This window comes from Nilaparvata lugens, chromosome 3, assembly GCF_014356525.2.
Source record: "Nilaparvata lugens isolate BPH chromosome 3, ASM1435652v1, whole genome shotgun sequence".
Taxonomy (NCBI): Eukaryota; Metazoa; Arthropoda; class Insecta; order Hemiptera; family Delphacidae; genus Nilaparvata; species Nilaparvata lugens.
In genome coordinates this window covers 76,549,774-76,572,105 of record NC_052506.1, presented here as the reverse complement: position 1 = coordinate 76,572,105, position 22,332 = coordinate 76,549,774, and the positions used below count along the sequence as shown (strand labels likewise).

General features: G+C 35.7%; 1 protein-coding gene across 3 annotated transcripts in view; it reads right to left on the bottom strand.

Moving 5' to 3' along the window:
* The window catches only part of LOC111053309, a 57,571-nt gene extending 42,510 nt beyond the window's left edge, over positions 1–15,061 (bottom strand). Inside the window, exons 1-2 of one of the 3 annotated variants that reach the window (XM_039424656.1) lie at positions 14,919–15,061; positions 602–828 (exon numbers count right to left, since the gene is read on the bottom strand). In XM_039424656.1, coding sequence (XP_039280590.1) covers positions 602–793 — 192 coding nt within the window. In that variant the 5' untranslated portion in view covers positions 794–828; positions 14,919–15,061. Of the gene's footprint in view, positions 1–601; positions 829–14,474; positions 14,794–14,918 lie in introns of those variants that run through there. The other 2 variants (XM_039424654.1, XM_039424655.1) reach the window with 2 other exon arrangements.
* Between the last annotated feature and the right edge of the window lie 7,271 nt (positions 15,062–22,332).

The window sequence follows — 22,332 nt, the reverse complement described above, 5'->3', positions numbered from 1 at the left end:
TTCTATTGAATGAAAACTACTTTTTTAATAAGGATAGCTATCACATCACCTCCCCGACAACACAGAACGCATCTAATCACTCATTAGACTCGTATACATGGTTAGTGAAAATATTATGGAAACAGCTTAATATTTATTTGATTCCCAATGGAGACCTACTGTCAAATTATCCATGTGAAGGAAATATCAAGCTGTTTTCATAATTTCCGCAGATTCTATATACAATTCAGAAGAGTAAATTTTTAGAAGAGAATCTCTGTGCTATCAATTTTAAATTGATAAATATTTTCTAGAACTAACAAATGTGCAATCATTTGAATGTGAGCTCTTCAACTTAGTGAACTTGATATTTCGACAAATTTCCTTATAAGTAAAATATACGATGTTACGGTGAGTGGCATAATGTTAAGATGTTACCTAAAATACGGTAAGTGGTTCAACACTAATACCGTAATTAATGTATGAGTGAATAAAATAAACAATAGCCATACAAACAATATGTTGTAAAAAATATTATTTGGCACTTGAGTTAATTCATCCATGTAAGATAACAATGAAAAAAACTTATAACATTCAACATGAAAAATATATAGGTACTAACAAACTCATCGTGCAGACGCGATATCAGGTTTTCTTCAGCAGCCAATTGGAATTCAGTAGGAATTCTATTGCTTTTCAGTTTCTTCCCTAATTCTCGCTGGAAGCAGCAATTGGGGATACTCTTATTAAATCCAGTGGCATGTTCTACCACGGCTTTCGTGATATTCGCATCCTTTTCGTCTTCGTCTTCCATAATCCTCGATTGAAAACGTCTTTACAAAACAATAGCTGGAAAAATAAAAACATATATCAGAATATATACTGTGAATAAAATCCAATTTAAGTTGCATTAATTAGCGGTACAATATAATTTACAGTGATGGTACACTGTGGTATAATTTACAAGTGGTGCACTGATGATCTTGCCAGGCTGAAGGGACTTACGCTTGCTCTGAAGGATACGTATCAACGCCATGTTGATGATGGTGACATAGAGAGATACCGACCTACGAACCCCATTTATAATAAGCAAAATGAGCTGGCTAGGAAGCGAAAATTAGAATGCACCAAATCGATGTAAGGCAGCATGGGATGTGATAAAATCACATCGGTCCTTGCCAATTAGACAGACTCACTTTGCGAGTCCTGATAAATTCAACAATTCTTTTCATTGAAACGGGTACAACATTGAGAGTGATTTGTCTGAGAGTTGCTGGTGATCCAGTTGAACTGCTGGCTGAGCGAGCTTCACCAGTACATGCTCATCTCTCTTTCTTCCGCTTCACCCACTTGCCCTGAGCAAGATTACGTGTATTGCATGTCCTTTTCCATGTTTCGAGAAGTAGTGGGTAGTATTGCAGACACCCTTGATGCAGCAGTTATTGATTGCCTGTTATCCGCCATCACTCCTCAACTTTCTGAAGACCTCATGAACCGTTCCTGATGTGTACAAGAAGGGTGGCCCTCAGAGCCTGAACAGCTTCTTGCCAATATCTATGACTCCAGGTGGTTGTAGCGGTAATCAGAATTCAATTTGAGGAACTATTTAGAGGAATAACCTTTTCTCAAGTACGCAGTTCGTTTTTCGTATTGGGAGGAAGAATGTGAATGCAGTGAATCGGATGGTGAGTCCCTGTCACTGATCTTGTGTAAATTGAGCAGATCATTCGACTGTGTTGACCAGAATGATTGAGAAGCTTCGTTATTATGGGGTTGTGGGCTCTGCTCTTCCGAAACATCTAAGAGTCATACCTGACTGGGAGGACACAAGTAGTGAATTTTGAGTACCTCAGGATTCAATACTGGGGCCGATCTTTTTAATAATTATTATCTACGACCTGAATGATCATGTGTCAACTCTCCTATTTGTTGATACATAACTGCTGTCATTTGAAATTGACCTTCAGCGAGTGTTGGAGATTTCTGCGGAGCATCTAAGGTCTTCAACCCGATGGTTCCAGTCAATAGTTTCCAGCTAAATGAGATCAAGACTGCAGTTAGTCGCGAAGCCTGCCTGCCTTATGATCGATCCTTAGGAACCTGTAAAGCTGCTGGGATCATCTTGGATTCAAAACTCAGCTGGGCCAGCCAAATCCAAGTGACCAACGACTGTTCTGGGTCTGTTTCCTGTTGCTTAAGCTGAGGCTACATTTGACGGAGGCATATCTGGCCATGGTGTTGTATCATGTACTTTTTCACTGTTATATCTACTAACAGTATTATGTGAAAGCTCGTAGCGATAGATTGTGTAGCTGTTTAGTGTAGTGTAGAAAAGTAAAGTGAACAGTTAATTCGGTTGAATAGTCCTTAATTAGAACAAACTCGCGAAAGTTAATATTATTTCGGAGCTTTAGGCAGAAATTGGTTGATTGTGTTTTCAACGAGGCCGTTTTTTGCAACCGCATTCGCATGTGTGCGCGAGTACTATTCGAGTGTTTCTTAATTCGAAAATTCGATAAAAGCGGATAAACAACTAATCCATCAACCCGAATTCTTGGTGCCAAAGTTTGAAGAAGAAGAAGAAGAAGAAGAGAAGAAGAAGAAGAAGAAGAAGAAGAAGAAGAAGATGATGATGATGATGATGATGATGATGATGATGGTGAAACTGTGGATACAAAAATGAAGGAGTCATCAAATGCTGCTGATTGTCCGTCAATTAACAAACTGAAATCAGCAGCAGAGCAGATTTTCTATAATGCTTAGAAGGAAACTGAGCTGAAATGGAAGAAATCAGACGAAGAAAAACACCAATTCATCAAAATAATCGAAAATCTTGAAGATTTGTGTTCAAGAGGTTAGTGCCTCACACAAAGCTACGGAGAATAGAGAAAATTATATTGATCGTCAAACCAGATTATCTACGAAAAGATGACACATTCAATTATTTGTGATAAATAAAGGCTAAGCTCCCAAAAAGGAGGAAAGCTATTTCAAGCTATGAATGATAGGCAATGTTCAGTAATGTCATCAAATAGACCAACATATTGGCTTAAATAAATTACCAAAAGATAGGAATAAATTACCAAATTTGATAGATTTCTTTTTAATCAGGAATTTGTCATTGAACTGAATTGAAATAAAAAATGTGAAGACCTGAACTCAAATCAAAGTAGGTGAAAGCATGTTGATGAGAGGATGTAATTTGAGGCTAGTTAATAGGCAAACAGACTGGATAACATTCCAATAATATTACAAATTAAAATAGATCTTGGGCTAGAAGAAAGCTTATCGTTTTGCTGAGTACCTGGAGAATGTCTTTCAACCTCATCAATTTCCAGGTGGTGTGGAAGATGATGATATTAGAATAAAACATGATATGGGAGAGATTGCTGCCTTGGGGACCATGATGACAGTAATAGGAAAGTGAGAGTACTGAAGAAAAGCTGGCTCAAAGCTGCCCCCAAATCTACCCCAAAGCTTATTCTTGGTTCTAACCTTGCCCAATCCAATGTAATCTGAACTAACTTAACCTAGCCATACCCCTAATCTCACAATAAATCTCAAATGAAGATCCTCATCCCACTTTTTTGAAAAAAAAATAGATCCAGCTTTTTTTATTTCTTGAATAACTAAGAAACCGTTAATTTTACAAAAAAATTACAAGAATAACTTTTTCCAGTAAATCTAATTAGGAATCCATTGACACCCCATTTGTGAAGATTGAACAGAATAAGGATCTTATGGGAAAAGTAGATCCAATTTCTTGAATAACTAAAAAAACATTAATTTTACAAGGATAACTTTTTCCAGTAAATCCATTTGTTGAGATTGAACACAAAATAATGATCTTATGGAAAACGTAGATCCAATTTCTTGAATAACTAAGAAACCGTTAAAAAGCTACAAGAATAATTTTTTTCAGTAAATCCATTTGTCAAGGGATCCTAACTCAACTTTTTCTGAAACTCAGCAACAAGCACTCAGAATCTCCAATGATATTTTTATGTTGAGACCTAGCACAGCTCCCTTTCTTAAGGAACACCAACCTCAGCACTAAACCCCCCCCCCTGTTGGGGGATGACCCTCTGTCTTTAACCAGCTAAGTTTGAACTACTTGAAAACTCACCTCAGGTTGTATTAAACATTTATTATAAAAATAGATCATGAGTGTTGATAAATTTGGTCGATATTTGTATGATAAAGATAATAATAGTGATATTAATGTTGATATCAAAAATTTGATTCAGAATTTTTTCCATTTTTTACTATGCATACCATTAGCTGCAACTTTCATACCAAACATCAATCTCAATAATGAAAAAGAGTGGAAATATATGACTGATCCAAACTTAATCCAACAATTCTCACTTTCTTCTGGAATCTCTTTTAAAGAATGGTATGAAAAAAAATGTAATAAATATAGGTGAAAAATCTTAGGTTTAGGTGAGTACACCCAGAAAGAACTTGTAGATGTAGGTGAGTACACCCAGAAAAAATGTAGGTTTGGTTACCCAGACCAAGAACATTATTCAACTTTAATGAAATAAATTCATTTGAAAAATTTAAGCTCATATAGATGGCGCAAATTTGACACTATATAATCACAGTCAGTATTTGAATATCTTGTGCTTTGAAAGAAGCTGATAAATCAAATAATAATAATATAAAATGCTTTAAAATTAAATTTGAAGAAAATGGTTGGAGATCATTCTATGGGAAGACAAGAACAATTCTACAAATTAATGATAAATCAATGGGATGATACTGAAGGTAAAATATTGATACATTTGTAGAGTGTGGAAGTGGTTGGGAGATTAATACTTTTGATTTGAATATTGTCTAGTTTTTAACCAAATTTTTTGTTATTTTATAGAAGATTTTTTCAAATTTATAATACTCTTTCTACTGTTCCGCTCAGTGGTGTATATTCAAACTCATTATCATAGAGGATTAAACAGTAGGCACTGGTTTTTTCTGAGAAATTATTTGTTGTTTCCAATGTCAACTTTATGTCAATTGCACCATATTTCAATAGTTCATTTTGCTTACTACAGTCTATAACAACCAATGGTGCATATTCATCAAATTTTTTATACTCAATTGATGTACTGCTGTTATAAGGATAGTATTCATTTTGGAATTCAGAGAACATGTGATACAATAAATGTTTATTACCAGCAATATTTTCATAGGGCAATGTTTCATATTGAGCATTTAAATAGAGATTAACATTGTTCAGATTACAGAAATCAAAATGTGACCTGTTAGCAGTTATAACATTTTTCCTATTCTTTTAAAATCCAAGAATAATGAATCTAGGTTTCAATATGTTCGAAGTTGTCTCAACTGTCCATTGAAGATTGGTAGTTTCAGGTAATTGTGGAAATTCATGAAATTCCCATGACCTGAATGGAATGGTAATTGGTATATCACTATGTGTTAAACTCAGCAGATCAAGACGAACAGTGTCAGAAGCATGTATGTAGGGTACTTTCCATTGTAGTTTTGTAATATCAATTTTCACCGATTTTGCTGTCTCTGATTCAATACAATTCAAGTCTGATGATGATCTTAATAGAACAATTTCCTGACGAACATTTAATAGAACTTTTCTATAGTCTTCCATTACACCTAACCACATATCCAAAGGAATACAAAAGCAGAATTTATCTTAACTTTTCCATCCAGTCAACTTCCATCCTGCATTCTCCATAATTTTTTCATTGAGTTTTGATTGACATAGATAGTTTTTCATGGTTGCTGTCAATCCTACATTACGTGTGCGATCAACCTCAACCCCTCCCAATTCATATCTGATTTCATCAAATAGGTATGCAACTCCATTATTGATAAGCAAATAGTCTTTGGTTTCAACATCATTCTCATCTTTCACTTTGATTTCGCCTTCAATTATGAGAAAACTTCTACTTGGAAGTGTATAAATATCTTCTTGTTTTAAACTAATTCGAATTTCATCATTGTAATTGAATGTCTGTTGAATATATGGTGTGTGAGTGATATACTCATATTTGGTAATACTCTCATCAAGATGTACACTCTGATCAACAAGTAATATATCCGACTTAACTTCTTTCTTATACATTTTTATTATATATTTTTTCTTCTCAATAAAACCTGAGGTGAGTTTTCAAGTAGTTTAAACTTAGCTGGTTAAAGACAGAGGGTCACCCACCCCCCCACCCCCTGTAGGGGGGGGGGTTTAGTGCTGAGGTTGGTATTCCTTAAGAAAGGGAATCTAAAAACAAACTTTGCAAAGATGCGGCGGAATTTTGACTATTTAAGGTATGAATTTAATCAAAATCGTTGGAGCCGTTTTTGAGAAAATCGCGAAAAACTCTGTTTTTGAGAACATTTTCTCCATTTTAGCCGCCATCTTGAATTGCATTTGATCGAAATTGTTCGTGTCGGATCCTTATAGTGTAAGGACCTTAAGTTCCAAATTTCAAGTCATTCCGTTAATCGGGAGATGAGATATCGTGTACACAGACGCACATACACTCATACACACACACACACACACACACACACACACACACACACACACACACACACACACACACACACACATACTTTTTTGGACTCAGGGGACTTTGAAACGTATAGAAATGTAGAAATTGGAGTACCTTAATTTTTTTCGGAAAGCAATGTATTGGTTAAGAGCCTTGATTTGAGTATTTTCTGTAGACTCATACAGATATACTTAGTGATGATACATTTTTTCAATGCATTCTTGTTCAGTAATGAGCCCTGAAAGTGGAAAAATTGGAAGAATAACTGTCTTTTCAAAGATTTTACACTTTTAAAAGTGAATATCTCAAAAACTAAAGAAGATATCACAAAGCTCTACTGAACAAAACTTGTAGGAAATTTATCTAGCTTCATTTTTACTCAGTTAGCCATATCGCTGAAATGTATTGTTCCCCAGTTACATGCGTGTCAGCCAGAATTGAAAAAATGCAACTTTTAAACCACCCTCTCCCTCAAGGAGTAGGGATGAGGACTTCTAATATATTCACCTTCTAACTAGTTCAAACAAAGGTGCGAAGTCAAATATTGTGTTCCAAACATTCCCTTCCAATTTCCCTGAAAATTGATCTATTGTTGTTGAACTGAAGATTTCACACTCAACACTATAACGGCTGCAACAATCGTTTGGAGATGCGTAAAATAATGAGACCATAGATGAAATTGAGGAGAATATAATGTCTATGAGCCTATGATTAGCACGGATTTTTTCAATGAATCGTTAAAAAGTTATAAGGCCAAAAAGATTAAAAAATCGGAGCCGGAAGGGATTTTTTTCAAAATGTTGGAAATAAAACTTGTAGGATAATTTTTGAGCTTTAATATTATGATTGTGTTCGCCAAAAATTGCGCATATTGTTCGAGATATATGCAAAAACATAATATGGCACTTTTAAACCACCCCCACCACCTTAGCACAGGGGGTAGGAGTGAGGACTTTTGATGTTTACTCCCTTACTACCCTTAAAAGAGCTACGGGGTCAAAAATTGTGTTCCAAAATTTCCCCTCTATAATCTTACATTGACTGGACTATACGAGTAAAAAGACAGTGAGTGAGTGAGTGAGTGAGTGAGCAAAAACAGGCTCAAAGAATGATGATTTATTGATTATATCAATGTAAAATGTGGCTGAGCTTGATCAATATCGAATAGAATGATGATTTATTGATTATATTGATGTAAAATATGAGTGGGATTGATCAATTTCAATTATTTTTAGAACAATTTTATAAATTCCCGTAAATTCCCAAAATTTCTTTGCCTCGGAAATATTGCCAAATCATAAGTTCCTTCCCACTGGGAATATTCCCGATCCACATCACTAGATATACTCATCATCTCCGAGCATGGTTTGAATGATGATCACCTGAAACTGACCAACATCGTGGGCTTCTACATGACTACTAGCTACTGTCGTACCAGACACTTATGGGGTGGCATTGCTCTGTACACAAAAAATGGCTTTCCAGTAAAAATAGAAGAGCTTGAATTGAAAGGATACTGCGAACCAGAGGAACAAGTGTTTGAAACATTAGCAGTAAAACTAAAATATAATGCACAAAATTTAATACTTGTTGGTACATATAGATCCCCACTCACCAGCACTGAGAAACAGTTCTTTGGAAAGCTTGATTACTTTCTTCAACGGAACACACGGGTAACAGATGACATCATCATTTTGGGTGATGCTAATTTTAATATTTTAAACCCCGATGACCGTAATATTAGGGAGCTTAAAAACACACTATCTGAACATGGCTGCAGAATTCACCACAAACCGGTAACTAGGATTACCCCCACATCTAAAACAAGCATTGACGGCTGTTACACCACCCTAACACATGAGGAGTTACACGTTCGGGCGCATTTTACACCACTTTCAGATCATCATCTGTTTCTGTGTAAATAGAAAAATAGATGTAAAAACTACAATGCCACTTACAGTTATGCCAGAAACTTCTCCACATTAAAGCTGACAGAGTTGAAACAATTGTTGAAGAATACAAATTGGAAGCAGGTGTACAAAGCAAAGTCCATTGATGAAAAATATAACAAATTTCTGCAAATAATGCGAACAAGCCTAGACCATGTGATACCAAGAGGACCAAAGAAGTTGACATCATCTACAAGAAAGGTAGCCTTGGATAATGAGATATTAAGCCTCAAAGCCTCTCTCCAAAATTTACACAACAATTTCATACTAACAGGTTTGATAGAGGACAAAAATAAATACAACAAGGCTAAATTATTGGAGTATGACACGGAAATAAACAGAAGAAGAACACACTGCACAATGAACAGAATACAACAGTCAAGAAATAAAATTAATGAAATATGGAGAACCGTGAACAATGAAAGAAATAAAGATAAAAACTGACTGAGTGATGTGAACCTATCTATTGATCAAGAGTTAATAACTGATAAAATTGTAATTAGCAACATATTCAATAGAGTGTTTACTGTATACCCTTCAGCTACATACTGCAAATCTAGGTACTTCCTCTAGTAGTCAATCCTTACCAATAGAACCTACCACAGAAGATACAGCTGGAGATGTGCCTGTTCTGGAAGCATTTCACTAAGTTACAAATAAATAAATCAATGAAATTCTTGAGAAGTTGAAGTCAAATAACTCCGCAGGGTTTGATGAAATATCTGGAAAAGTGCTGAAATTGTGCAAGGATGAGATAGAGCAACCAATACTTCACATTGTGAATAGCTCTCTGCTTCTATCGGCCTTACCAAAGAAGCTAAAAATATCACGTGTCCATCCAATCTACAAGAAGGGTAATAAAATGTATCCAAAAAACTATAGGCCAATATCTAACCCACCAATTGTCTCCAAGATCTTAGAGCGTGTGGTTTACAATAGACTAATTGCCTACCTTGAAAATAATGGTCTGCTATCAACATTCCAACATGGCTTTAGAAAGGGTCACAGCACAAACACAGCCATAGCCTACCTGTTGAAGGTTGTAAATTATACATGGAAGGAAAACAATATAGCAGCAGGGGTATACCTGGACTTGCAGAAAGCTTTCGATAACATTGACCAGGATATACTGATAAAAAAACTAAAACAGCTGCACATTCAAGGCAAAGCTCTAAAATGGATTGAAAACTACTTCACTGACAGATATCAATATGTGGAAATGGGCTACCAACAGCGAACAGTGATAACTAGTGCAAAATCAATGTTTCAGGAAATTAAGAAAGGTGTGCCTCAAGGGTCAATCCTGGGCCCATTGTTTTTCCTCGTATACATAAACAACTTTCCAGACTATCTTGAAAAAAGTAAGGCCGGTTACAGAGCTCGACCGACCGTCAATGTGTATGTACCATCCTGACCATACGCATCCATAAATCAGTTTTAGGCCGGTTACAGAGCTCGACCGACCGTCAGTGCTTATGTACCATCCTGACCGTACACATCGATGATTCAGTTTTACACATTCAGAGCTCGACCGACCGTCAGTGCGTATGCACCATCCTTTCTATTGCAGCTTATTATCTTATCGTAAACGAAAGATTAAAAGATGTAGATATCAAGTTCACCCAATGGTCGCCCAAAGAGCATTTCAAGGGAAATTCAGTAGGTCTACCATATTTTCATGATTGCTTGAGGATGAAGATAAATTTTTCAACTACTTATGAATGTCCATAAGAAATTTTGATGAGTTATTTTGAGCTTGTATCACCATTGGGAATACTTGCTGTCACTTTGAGTTACGGATCAAATAAATGTAGATAATAATAATAATAATATATGATTTTTCCAATAAAAAATTTAGAAATGATTGAAGAAATTTATAGAAAAACTCTGAATTCAAATATGAAACTATTAATTAAGTAACAATGTTTTTCGCCTCATGTACAGTTAGAACCTACTTTATTAAAAAAAACTTTTTTCTTTGATATTATTTTCACTAAGTTACATTTTTTCAGATATTATATTAATACAATTATTATTATTCAACTTATTTATTTATTATTACTACCATTCAAATAAAATGTTTAATCATCTTTTATATTTATGTTAAATTAAATGAAATCTTTTGGTACTCGTTGCTAGCACACAAACTAAGGTTTTTCTGACAACGCCAATTAAATTTTAAGTTAAAATTTTATTTTTATTCTGTATAAGTATGAAGTATTTGTTTTATTCATTATTGTTATCTTTATAATTGGCAAATAAATGATTTTGAAATAAATGAAATGATTTTTGAATTGAATTCATTCATTGTGCTATTCACAAAGACCTTAAAGAGATAAGGTCTTTGGCTATTCAATTCAATATCAGCTGAATGTCATTTCAATTCAATGTTTCTTCTGTCTGTGACCAGTGTATATACCGGATAGACATTGTCGATTAATAAAAAACACAAAAGTTCAAATATGTACACTAATCTCAAGATGGCCGATCGAAGAGACTGACAAAACATACAATCTCCTCCTCACTCAAAGAATAGAGAGGGAGGTTGATTAGCTTCTCTCTGCGCACTTTCTTGAACACTCTCACCTCCAGCTCCCGCACATGCAGTGGAAGTCTATTGTAGATTTTTAATGCGCGCATTGGGTAGTAAGTGTGCAGCTTAGCCAATCTAGAGTAGGGAAGGTCAATGTTGTCTCGCCCTCTAGTTGAATAGTTGTGTATCTGGCCTCTTGCTTGGAGTGTGTGAAGTTGGCCCTTCAGAAGTACAAGGGAGTTCAGCACATATTGACTGAAGACAGTGAGTATTCCCAGCCTCCTGAACAGCGGGCGACAATGCTCCAAGTATGGTGAGGATGTTATTATACGAATCACTTTCTTCTGTAGGAGGAGAATTCTGTGACATCCACTTGCATGCCCCCAAAGTGCAATCCCATAGTTGATGTGGCTATGAAACAGACCATGGTATGCAGTAACCAGGTAACTCCTTGGAACATGGCTTCTCAGTTTCCGTATCAGAAATGTTACTTTGGAGAGTCGGTTACATATCATATCAATGTGCTGGTCCCATGTCAGTGATGAGTCAACCATGAATCCAAGGAACTTGACCTCAGGCCCACCAAAAGGAGGTTGACCATGCCTCAGGGTGCACAGAACATTCTGTGTCTTCTCTCCATTCATACACAGTTTGTTTGCCCTAAACCATGTGCTCGCCTCCTCCAACAGTTCAGCAGACCTCAGTACAGCCAATTGTGGATCCTCTTCTTGTGCAATGAGAATTGTATCGTCAGCAAACAGCAGGGCTTTTCCATCCATACTAAGGTCATTTATAAAAATGAGGAACAGCAGCGGGCCAAGAATTGATCCCTGCGGCACTCCATACTTGACCTGGAGCTCCTGCGATTTGGCACCGCTAATCGTTACAACCTGCCTACGCCGTAAAAGGTACTCCTGCATCGTTTTCATGGCCACTCCTCCAACACCATATCTCATGAGCTTCCCCAGCAAAATCTCATGAGATACGCAATCAAAAGCCTTGGTGAGGTCACAGAGGGTGATGGCAGTTGAGTGCTTCTTTTCCATTGCCTCAAGTATGGATTCCACCAGGCGTTGAATAGCTTCAGTCGTCGATCTCCCACGGCGAAAACCAAACTGATCCTCCGTGAAGAGCGAATTCTCCTCAAGATGGGTTGAAAGTTGGATAAGCATCACAGACTCCATAATATTTGCAAAAACCGGGATCAGAGATATAGGTCGATAGTTTGACAACTCTTCCATATCAACCCTTTTGAAGATTGGCACCGTTCTTGAGATCTTCAGTAGGTCAGGAAAAACGCCTTGTTCCAGACAGCTGTTAATTAGTCTACTGAGTGGTCCAGCTATAGAAGAGATTACTGCCTTCATGAGAAAAGTAGACATGCCATAGACATCAGGACTCTTCGAGCTCTGAGGTATTTTCTTCTGTCGGGCAGAAGTGTCAGCACATTGGTTATATTGCGATCGGGCTACTGATCAGTACAACTCTGAAAGCTTCTATTTACTTCAATAGCGCGTCAGTGACCGATGGAACGGATGCGCACGAGCTCGACCGATGGTCTTTGTACCCAGTGTAAAACGCATGGTCCTGACCGTGCGCATGCGTGACGTCAGTCCTGCTCTGTACGGATACATGGAATACCAATAGAAAATACAAGCGCGACTGACGGTCGGTCGAGCTCTGTAACCGGCCTAACAAATGTGTCCTATTTGCGGATGACACAACTATGATTGTACCCATAGATAAGAAAAAAGGTGACTTTAGCAGCATCAATTCAACTCTTCAAACAGCGTCTAAAATTTGTAACAACTTGAAACTAACATTAAATGAAGGCAAAACAGTCAAGATTACATACACCTGGAAATCGAAGATCGTATTTATATAATGAAATGGACAGCCAAATAGACACAGTTGATAACAATAAATTCCTAGGCATAATCATTGACAAGAATCTGAACTGGATTGAATACACTAGGCAATTATTTAAAAGTTTAGCCTCAGCTTTATATGTTATCCAAAGAATAATTAGGAATACAACAAACAAAAATACTGCTTTCACAACCTACCATGCGCTGTTTGCCTCACTCCTGCGCTATGGTGTAGTTGCATGGGGCGCAGCATCAATCAACTGCATAAATAGGATACTTCGATACCAGAAGAAGGCCATAAGAATAATACTTAGGCGTGACTACATGGAACACTGCAAGCCGCTATTTCGGGAGTACAAGGTCCTCACTGTGATATCAATCTACTGGAGACTATACTACTAGCGACAAGTCAAAACCCTTCTTTGAGGAGCAGTCAGCATAGTGTCAACATAAGGAATCGCCATAATATAGATCTTCCACAGCACAAGCGGAACAAATTCAAGTCCACACCAAATTACTCGGGGTCATACTTCTTCAACATGTTGCCGGAGCGAATAAAATTACTTAAGCACACTGAGCCTACACAATTTGTAGAGGAACTGAAGAGGTACTACACAGAACGACCTTTCTACTCAAGGAAGAATATGCTAATGAGAACTCATACCGCCACCTAAGGACCCGGGGATAAAACCAATGACAACTCTCCGTTCCTAGTATCGTGATGAGGACACCGGAAGTAAGAAGTAAGTAAGAAACTAAAGTGATATACCATCTAGAAATTACAGAACAAGGTATTGAGGAATGCTGTCAATGCTCCATACTTTGTCAGAATTCACATCTCTAAAGGGACCTGCAGTTGGAAGCAGTCGATGTCATGATCACAAAAGCTGCCAGAATCAATGAAGAAACACTACATTCAAAATGAACAGAGCATTCAAGATCTATACATTGATGAGACTGGAAAGAAAGATGCGTACAGAGTCAAAATGATAAAGTGTAACTGAAAAGTGATATTGGAAATAGCAGTGCCTGGGCATTGCTCAATTAGAGCTGTGAAGAAATGATAAACCCCTTTAGTGTGAAACTTAAGTTCAAATTAATTTGAACTAAAACAATTGAACTCTAATTGAACAGTCGAATTCTACTGCATAACAGTGCTTTTAGAGGATATCTCGAAAACTAAAGAAGATGTAGAGAAAGTTGTGGGATGAATATTGTACGAAATTATGTAAGCTTTAATTTTGTATCTATAGAACAGTTTATACGCCTACCCGTAAGATACAATTTTTTCGAACTATATGCAAAAAACCAAAAAATTGTACCTTTGAACCACCACCACACCTTTATCACAAGGAGTAGGAGTGTGGACTTTTGATATGTTTACCTCATTACTACCCTAAACAGAACTGCAGGGTAAAAAATTGTCTTCCAAACATTTCATTATAGCTTACATCATTTTTTGAGCATTCATTGCCTGAAATATAGGCCTATGTCGACTAAAGCAGATAACATTCAACAAAATGCGGCTAGGCAAATTGTATTGTACATCTGATTATGAAAGTTAGGTATAACCTAAAATAAGTAGATTCTAGGCATTGAATCAAGAAGAGCTTACCTACTTACTTACTAAATCACCTTTAGTAGGCATAGCCTACTAGTAATTTAATCACACAAGTAAGAAGTTAACAAAAATAAATTCTTTAATAACTGCATGATTCAAAATAGCCCTTAGATCAATTCATAGTCAAAATAGAACTATAGACTGGATGAAGAGCTGACATTTTGATAAAGTTAGGTTTTCAATTCAACAATTTGAATTTTAAAGTCCAAATTTTTTCCAAATTATTGAATTGTACACAAACTACACATAATAAAATAGCCAAAAATTTAGAGAAAGCCATGAAATACTGATAAAAATATTGAGAAAACTGTTCCATGGACTACGCTACCGACAACACCTATCGACGATTTTTGAGTAAATTACAACGTAATATAAATCTTTAGCTTATAGATTTGATAACAATGCATTTGAAATAAGCTGGAGCAGCAAAATACTCACTTTACTGCATCACAGATATGCTTCAGTTAAAGATGAATAATATCCAAACAGACAAAATGCAAATAATTGATAACCGATTATTTTACACTCAGTAGATGTAGATTGCAGTCGGTTGGGGCCGGGGTTGCTTGCTTGCCTTGTCTGGGGTGTATACCATCTGACCGACCTAAAAACTGACCGACCTGCAAATTGACCGTCCTACAAACTGACCGTCTTGCAAACTGACCGTCCTGCAAAGTGACAGTTCTGTAAACTGACCGTCCTTGTGACGTCATAAGAACAGTCGGACTGTCATCAGCGGGTGGGTATAAGTTGTTCAACTGGAGAGCTGGTCGACAGTCAAAAATGTAGACAAAAATAAACTTGAGTGGACTTGAACGATAGGATCGTTCCACGTTTCCACTCTGTATAAACTTTACACTTCACGGTTTAAAGGTTATGTTTATGTTAACACTGCTTACTGCTTAGTGCTTACATGCTTACACTTTACAGTGCGTTATACATTTTATAATTATTTATTATTATTAGAACTCACTTCAAGTTACAAATCAAAGGTAACTGATTTAAAACTTAAAATACCTATATGAATATGATTTAAAACAATACGTTACGTAGAGCTAGCTAATAGAAAAGTTTGAATCATTTTTACCTTTATTTGTATTAAGGTCTAAAATAAATTATGTAGAAGACTATTTCAATCAACAGTTTTTATTTAGATAGGCCGTATGTATTGTAGCTACAATAATAAAGTAAATTCTTTGTTAGTAGTACGGCAGCTTGAAATAATTTATTGTGAATAAAAAATGTAGGCCTATTATGGAAACTAATCACTAACCTAATCACCGGTTTTACTTTCTTAATACATTATTATTCTAGTACATTTTTATCAGTAATAATTGCATTGCTTATCTTGTTATAAACTTTACAAAATTTCAATTAGATGTACCTTGTGTAATTTTCGAAATACAATAATGCACTTCAAAACGCTGATTTTAGCCTTATCTTTGGCGTAATTTTAATAGGCTATGTCACCGGTATTTGGAAACATTGCATTATTTAAAAAAAAATGGAAAAATAGGTAGGCTAAAGAATGAAATCGGGTGATAGCAATTCTATTTTTACTAAAATAATTATTACAGACTGATGATTTTTTCTAAATCAATGTTATTTTTCTCATATTCGATTGATATATTTTATATTAATAATAACTTCTAATTAATGTCAGTTGCACAGAAGCCGGCTAAATTTTAACCGTGATTAATTTCACAAGAACCAATCAGAGAAGGCATTTTTTATAATACGGTTTGTCTGATTGGCTCTCCTGGAATTAATCACAATTAAAATTTAACCGGCTCTTGGCACTTAGTCATGATTTAACAATGAAACAGACAATCCTTTTTCATACATTGTTGTGATTGAATGGAATTCAGTTTACTCAGTGGAAAAGTTATTATTTAAAGGTATTTTATATTGTATTGACTCAAAATTATTACAAAATTGTGTTTGTAAAAGCTCTTGATTTAATAAAAGCATTATTATTGTTATTAAATGGCTATTTTTTATCACGGCTAAGTATTCGCTAAAATCTGGTTGAATTGATTATAAATGTGTAGGTATTACCTATAGGCTACCACTTGAGATAATCTATAGGTACCTTTTCAAACTTGATTCAAGAAAGTATCAATTATTGTAGCCTAATAATTGAGAATAGACATTCGTATTTTAGAAGTTATCACAACATGTAATATTAAGAATAGTGAATTGTATTTGAGAAAGTATGAATTCAATTTGAGATACGGTAATGACATTTTTTTTTGTCGATGAATTTCGACTTTTATTAGCTATTTTTTATATAAGTTACCATAATTTAAATTTCAATCAATTTTTTAGATATATTTTGAGACAAAACTGTGAAATATGCAATTATATTAATTTTTTCATCACATTATTTCAAAATAGTAATGAAAATTCTATTCATCCATCTATCCATGAGATATTGCACCGGGCGCAAAGCGCGAGCTATAAAAATTCAAACAATTATTCGAAATATTAATAGTATAAAAATATGGTCACTATTGTAAATTATTAATTAGTAATATTGAAATTATTGACAGTAAAAGTTGTCATAACCAAGATTCAAACTATCAAAATAGGCTGTTTGAATTTTATTAATTTTTCAATTTCTTATAAATATTGGGAAGTTTTTTTTTTGGTGTGGCAAAAAATAGCGTTCGCAACACGGGCAAAAATGTTTTTCCGGCTCTCGAACGCTTCAAGTTCTCGACTTCGTCTCGAACTTGAAAACCGCGATCTCGAGCCGGAAAACGTACATTTTCGACCCTAGGTGCGAAATATACTATTCCCGCACTAGAGCGGAAAAGTGAATCTTTGCGTTCTGTAATCAGTGCAGGAATCGTCACTTTTGAAGGTAACTGTAGGAAAAAGTGATTTTTGGGTATTGGTCTGTATGTGTGTGTGTGTGTGTGTGTGTGTGGTGTGTGTGTGTGTGTGTGTGTGTGTGTGTGTGTGTGTGTGTGTGTGTGTGTTTATGAGTGTATGTGCATCTGTGTACAAGATATCTCATCTCCCAGTTAACGGAATGACTTGAAATTTGGAACGTAAGGTCCTTACACTATAAGGATCCGACACGAACAATTTCGATCAAATGCAATCCAAGATGGCGGCTAAAATGTTGTCAAAAACAGTGTTTTTCGCGATTTTCTCGAAAACGGCTCCAACGATTTTGATCAAATTCATACCTAGAAAAGTCATTGATAAGCTCTATCAACTGCCACGAGTCACATAGCTCAAAAATTTCCAGGAGCTCCGCCCCATCTATGCAAAGTTTGACCTTGGATTTAAACAAAAAATTTTAAGTGGAAAAGATCTCTACAATTAATGTTCGGTAACATTTTCACCTAAAATTTAAAATAAGCTCGAAATTCGAGAAAATGTTATTATTTCAATTGCAAACTGTTGGCAACTGCTGATTCTATTAAATCATTCACTTATGAAGAGATAGCAGACTTCGTGTGTCTCCAGCGTTATTGTCCTGTCACCAGCTGGCTTGGATCTTAGAATAGTAGACTTGAGATGCGCGTGAACACTAGCGTCAGGTGATAAATTTTCATAACGGCAAGGAAAGTTGTGTGAGTGCGCCACACCAGATTTTTAATTATACAAAAACCAGAACAGAATACAGATAGAACAGATGGCAAGATGGCTGAAGCGACAAGTGCGCAACCTAGTGGAAAGAATCATACCTAAGTTCATTTCATCCAGCTGAAAACTGAAAACAGGATTCAGAAATTCATGGCTCAAATTACCAAAAAAATCTCAGAGTAAACTGAAAAATATGTATAAAAATATCATATATAATAGAGCATATTTATTGTAGTAGTCTAATGGTTCTTTATTATTCTGATTTACATGGATATCAAACAGTAGTTATTTAACCTCAACATTTGAATTTCATAATTTCATTGCTTGCAGTTGAAATAATAACAATGGAAAAGAAACATTATTTATTTAGTCCAGTCAAGGGAAGATTATAGAGGGAAAAGTTGGGAAGACAATTTTTGACCCTGCAGATCTGTTTAGGGTAGTAAGGAGGTAAACATATTGAAAGTCCCCACCACTACCCCCTCTGCTAAGTGGGTGGGGGTGGTTTAAAGGTACCATTTTTTGGTTTCTCGCAAAAAACGAGATATCTAACAATTCAAAAATGAAGCTTTATAAATTTTCCACATTTTTTGTTCAGTGGAATTTCGTGATTTTCCCAACAGTTCCCGAGATAATTGCTCTTGAAGGTGTCTAATTGTTAAAATAACAGGTTTTTATCCAATGTTTTGCTCTTTCAGAGCTTATAACTCTCCAACAATGCATCATAGAAACTTATGCTTATCGTAGTTTTGTAGAGCATAGAATTATCTTTGAAATGATGTATTACTTCACTATTCCAAGTTTTCCTTTCAATGTTATAGCAGCTTCAATGTGGGGGGTGAAATTTACATTGCTGCAACAACTGATCGTTTGACAATGACATTTGAAGGGGATGTCTGTGACACAATTTTCGACTTTGAAGCTTAATGTGGACTAGTTAGTAGGTGAACATAGCAAAAGAGTGCATCTTTATCCCCTCTATTGAAGGTGTGGAACCGCTGAGTTGACACTTGTTGCATCTATGAAAATTTCACCCCCTACATTGAAGCTGCTATAACAATGAAAGGAAAACTTGGAAAAGTGAAGTAGTACATCATTCCAGTAAGGAAATTTGTAGAAGCGTAAAATTATACATCAAATTGAAGCGAATTCAATGCTCTATAAGCTGATAATCAGCATGGACTCTTCCTTTTGATTTTTAAAAAATTATAAATGCAAAAATAGAAAACAAATTGGTGGCAAACTTGTTTTTTCAAAAATGTCACATCTTCAAAAGCGGATATCTCGAGAACTAGCAGAGATATAAAAAAGTTATGAAATGAATATTGTAGGATATTATGTAAGCTTTAATTTGCTATATGACAGTCAAGTCCTTAGGATTTGTAGTCCTTAGTTTTTGAGTTTTATGTGAGAAACCAAAAATGGTACCTTTAAACCACCCCCACCCGTTTAGCACAGGGGGTAGGGGTGGGGACTTTTGATATGTTTACCTCCTTACTACCCTAAACAGGACTGCGGGGTCAAAAATTGTCTTGCCAACTTTTCCCCCTATACCCTTCTTTGAGCATTCATTGCCTGGACTAATTATTGAATGATGAGAAGTAATTATTAAATCATGATTTAGATGAACATTATTCTTGGTTTGGATTTCTAGATTGGGATTTTATCATAATGTAGCCATTGAAGTTATTTTATCCAACCACAGTCATTGTTACCAACTTAATTTTGGTTTTCGCATACTAATCCTCCATGTGACCCTCCAACTATTTTGTGTTGCCATGTTGCAAATTCTGGAGTACGCCAAGTGATCACTTATGCAGTAGCACACCAGTGCGGGAAAGTGATTCCTCGCGTTCTGTAATTTTTTTGTTTGTTTTTAAAGCTTCCCAGAGACTCTAATCAGAGTAGGCCTATAGGAATTGTCAAAAATTTAAAATACATACAGTAATACAAAAAAATAAGAAAAAAATCACACAAATGAGCCCTCTCTACACACAAACTCTTCCGTGGTATAGAATACTCCAAGCATCAAAATACTTTTCAACTCCTTCTCAAAAACATCGACATCTTCACAATTTTTCAAATGAATAAGGAGCTGTCTAATAAATTTAAGGCCCATATATGTTGGTTTTTTCTTAAAAACAGCTGTTCTGTGATACAATGAAGCATAGTCTCCTCTATTTCGTGTATTGTATCCATATACGAATCAGCATTTCTAGTCATAGTCTTCTTTCTAACATGCATAATCACCTTATAGATATAAATAGAGGGAACGGTTAGAATGCCTAATTCTTTGAAGTGTTTTCTACAGGACTCTAAAGGCATAATACTTTTGATCGCTCCAACAGCTTCTTTGGAACTTGAATACCTTCTCCAAATTCTGGCATGACCCACCCCACACAATAATGGCATTGCGGATGTGTGACATTATGAGTGAGTGGTAGACTGCCATTGTGAGTTTATTGGTATCATTCAATCTTCTAATTTGTCGGAGTGCAAAGACTCCAGATGTAATCCTCCCATAGATCAGTATAACAATCCCAAGAAAGATGATGATCCAGAGCAACCCCTAGGAATTTCACGAAATGAGGCTGGTTAACATTTTTTCATTTACCTGTACATTAATAAGTTGATTTATTCTGGAATAATTATTACTTTCCTTGCCCTCTTACCATAGGTAAGGAAAATATTGCTTTCCGAAAAAATTAAGGTACCCCAATTTCCAAATTTCTATACATTTCAAGGTCCCCTGAGTGACCTTGTACATCTTGTGCGTCTGTGTACACGATATCTCATCTCTTGATTAACGGAATGACTTGAAATTTGGAACTTAAGGTCCTTACACTATAAGGATCCGACACGAACAATTTCGATCAAATACAATTCAAGATGGCGGCTGAAATAGCGAGAAGTTTGTCAAAATCAGGGATTTTCGCGATTTTCTCGAAAATGACTCCAAAGATTTTGATCAAATTTATAACTAAAATAGTCATTAATAAGCTATATCAACTGCCACAAGTCCCATATCTGTAAAAATTCCACCCCTTCTATGCAAAGTTTGATTTTAGATCTCCAATTATCAGGTCTCAGATATAATTTGAACGAAAAATTTCGAGTGGAAAAGATTGAGCATAAAAATCTCTACAATTGATGTCCATTAACATTTTCACCTAAAATTGAAAATAAGCTTGCGGATGTGTGACATTATGAGTGAGTGGTAGACTGCCATTGTGAGTTTATTGGTATCATTCAATCTTCTAACTTGTCGGAGTGCAAAGACTCCAGATGTAATCCTCCCATAGATCAGTATAACAATCCCAAGAAAGATGATGATCCAGAGCAACCCCTAGGAATTTCACGAAATGAGGCTGGTTAACATTTTTTCATTTACCTGTACATTAATAAGTTGATTTATTCTGGAATAATTATTACTTTCCTTGCCCTCTTACCATAGGTAAGGAAAATATTGCTTTCCGAAAAAATTAAGGTACCCCAATTTCCAAATTTCTATACATTTCAAGGTCCCCTGAGTGACCTTGTACATCTTGTGCGTCTGTGTACACGATATCTCATCTCTCGATTAACGGAATGACTTGAAATTTGGAACTTAAGGTCCTTACACTATAAGGATCCGACACGAACAATTTCGATCAAATGCAATTCAAGATGGCGGCTGAAATAGCGAGAAGTTTGTCAAAATCAGGGATTTTCGCGATTTTCTCGAAAATGACTCCAAAGATTTTGATCAAATTTATAACTAGAATAGTCATTAATAAGCTATATCAACTGCCACAAGTCCCATATATCTGTAAAAATTCCACCCCTTCTATGCAAAGTTTGATTTTAGATCTCCAATTATCAGGTCTCAGATATAATTTGAACGAAAAATTTCGAGTGGAAAAGATTGAGCATAAAAATCTCTACAATATTGATGTCCATTAACATTTTCACCTAAAATTGAAAATAAGCTTGAGAAAGTGTGATTATTCAATTGCAAACTGTTGATTCTATTAAATCATTTACTATGAAGAGATAGCAGACCTCGAGTGTATCCAGCATTATTGGCCAGTCACCAGCTGGGTCAGATATTTGAATAGTAGACTTGAGATGCGCGTGAACACTAGCGTCAGGTGATCAATTTTCATAATGTCAAGGAAAGTTTTTTGGGTGCCCCACACCAGATTTTTTCCATGTGTAAATTGTAAAAAATGGGATTCAGATTCCTAATTTGAGTTGAGAAAGGTGCTGGGCT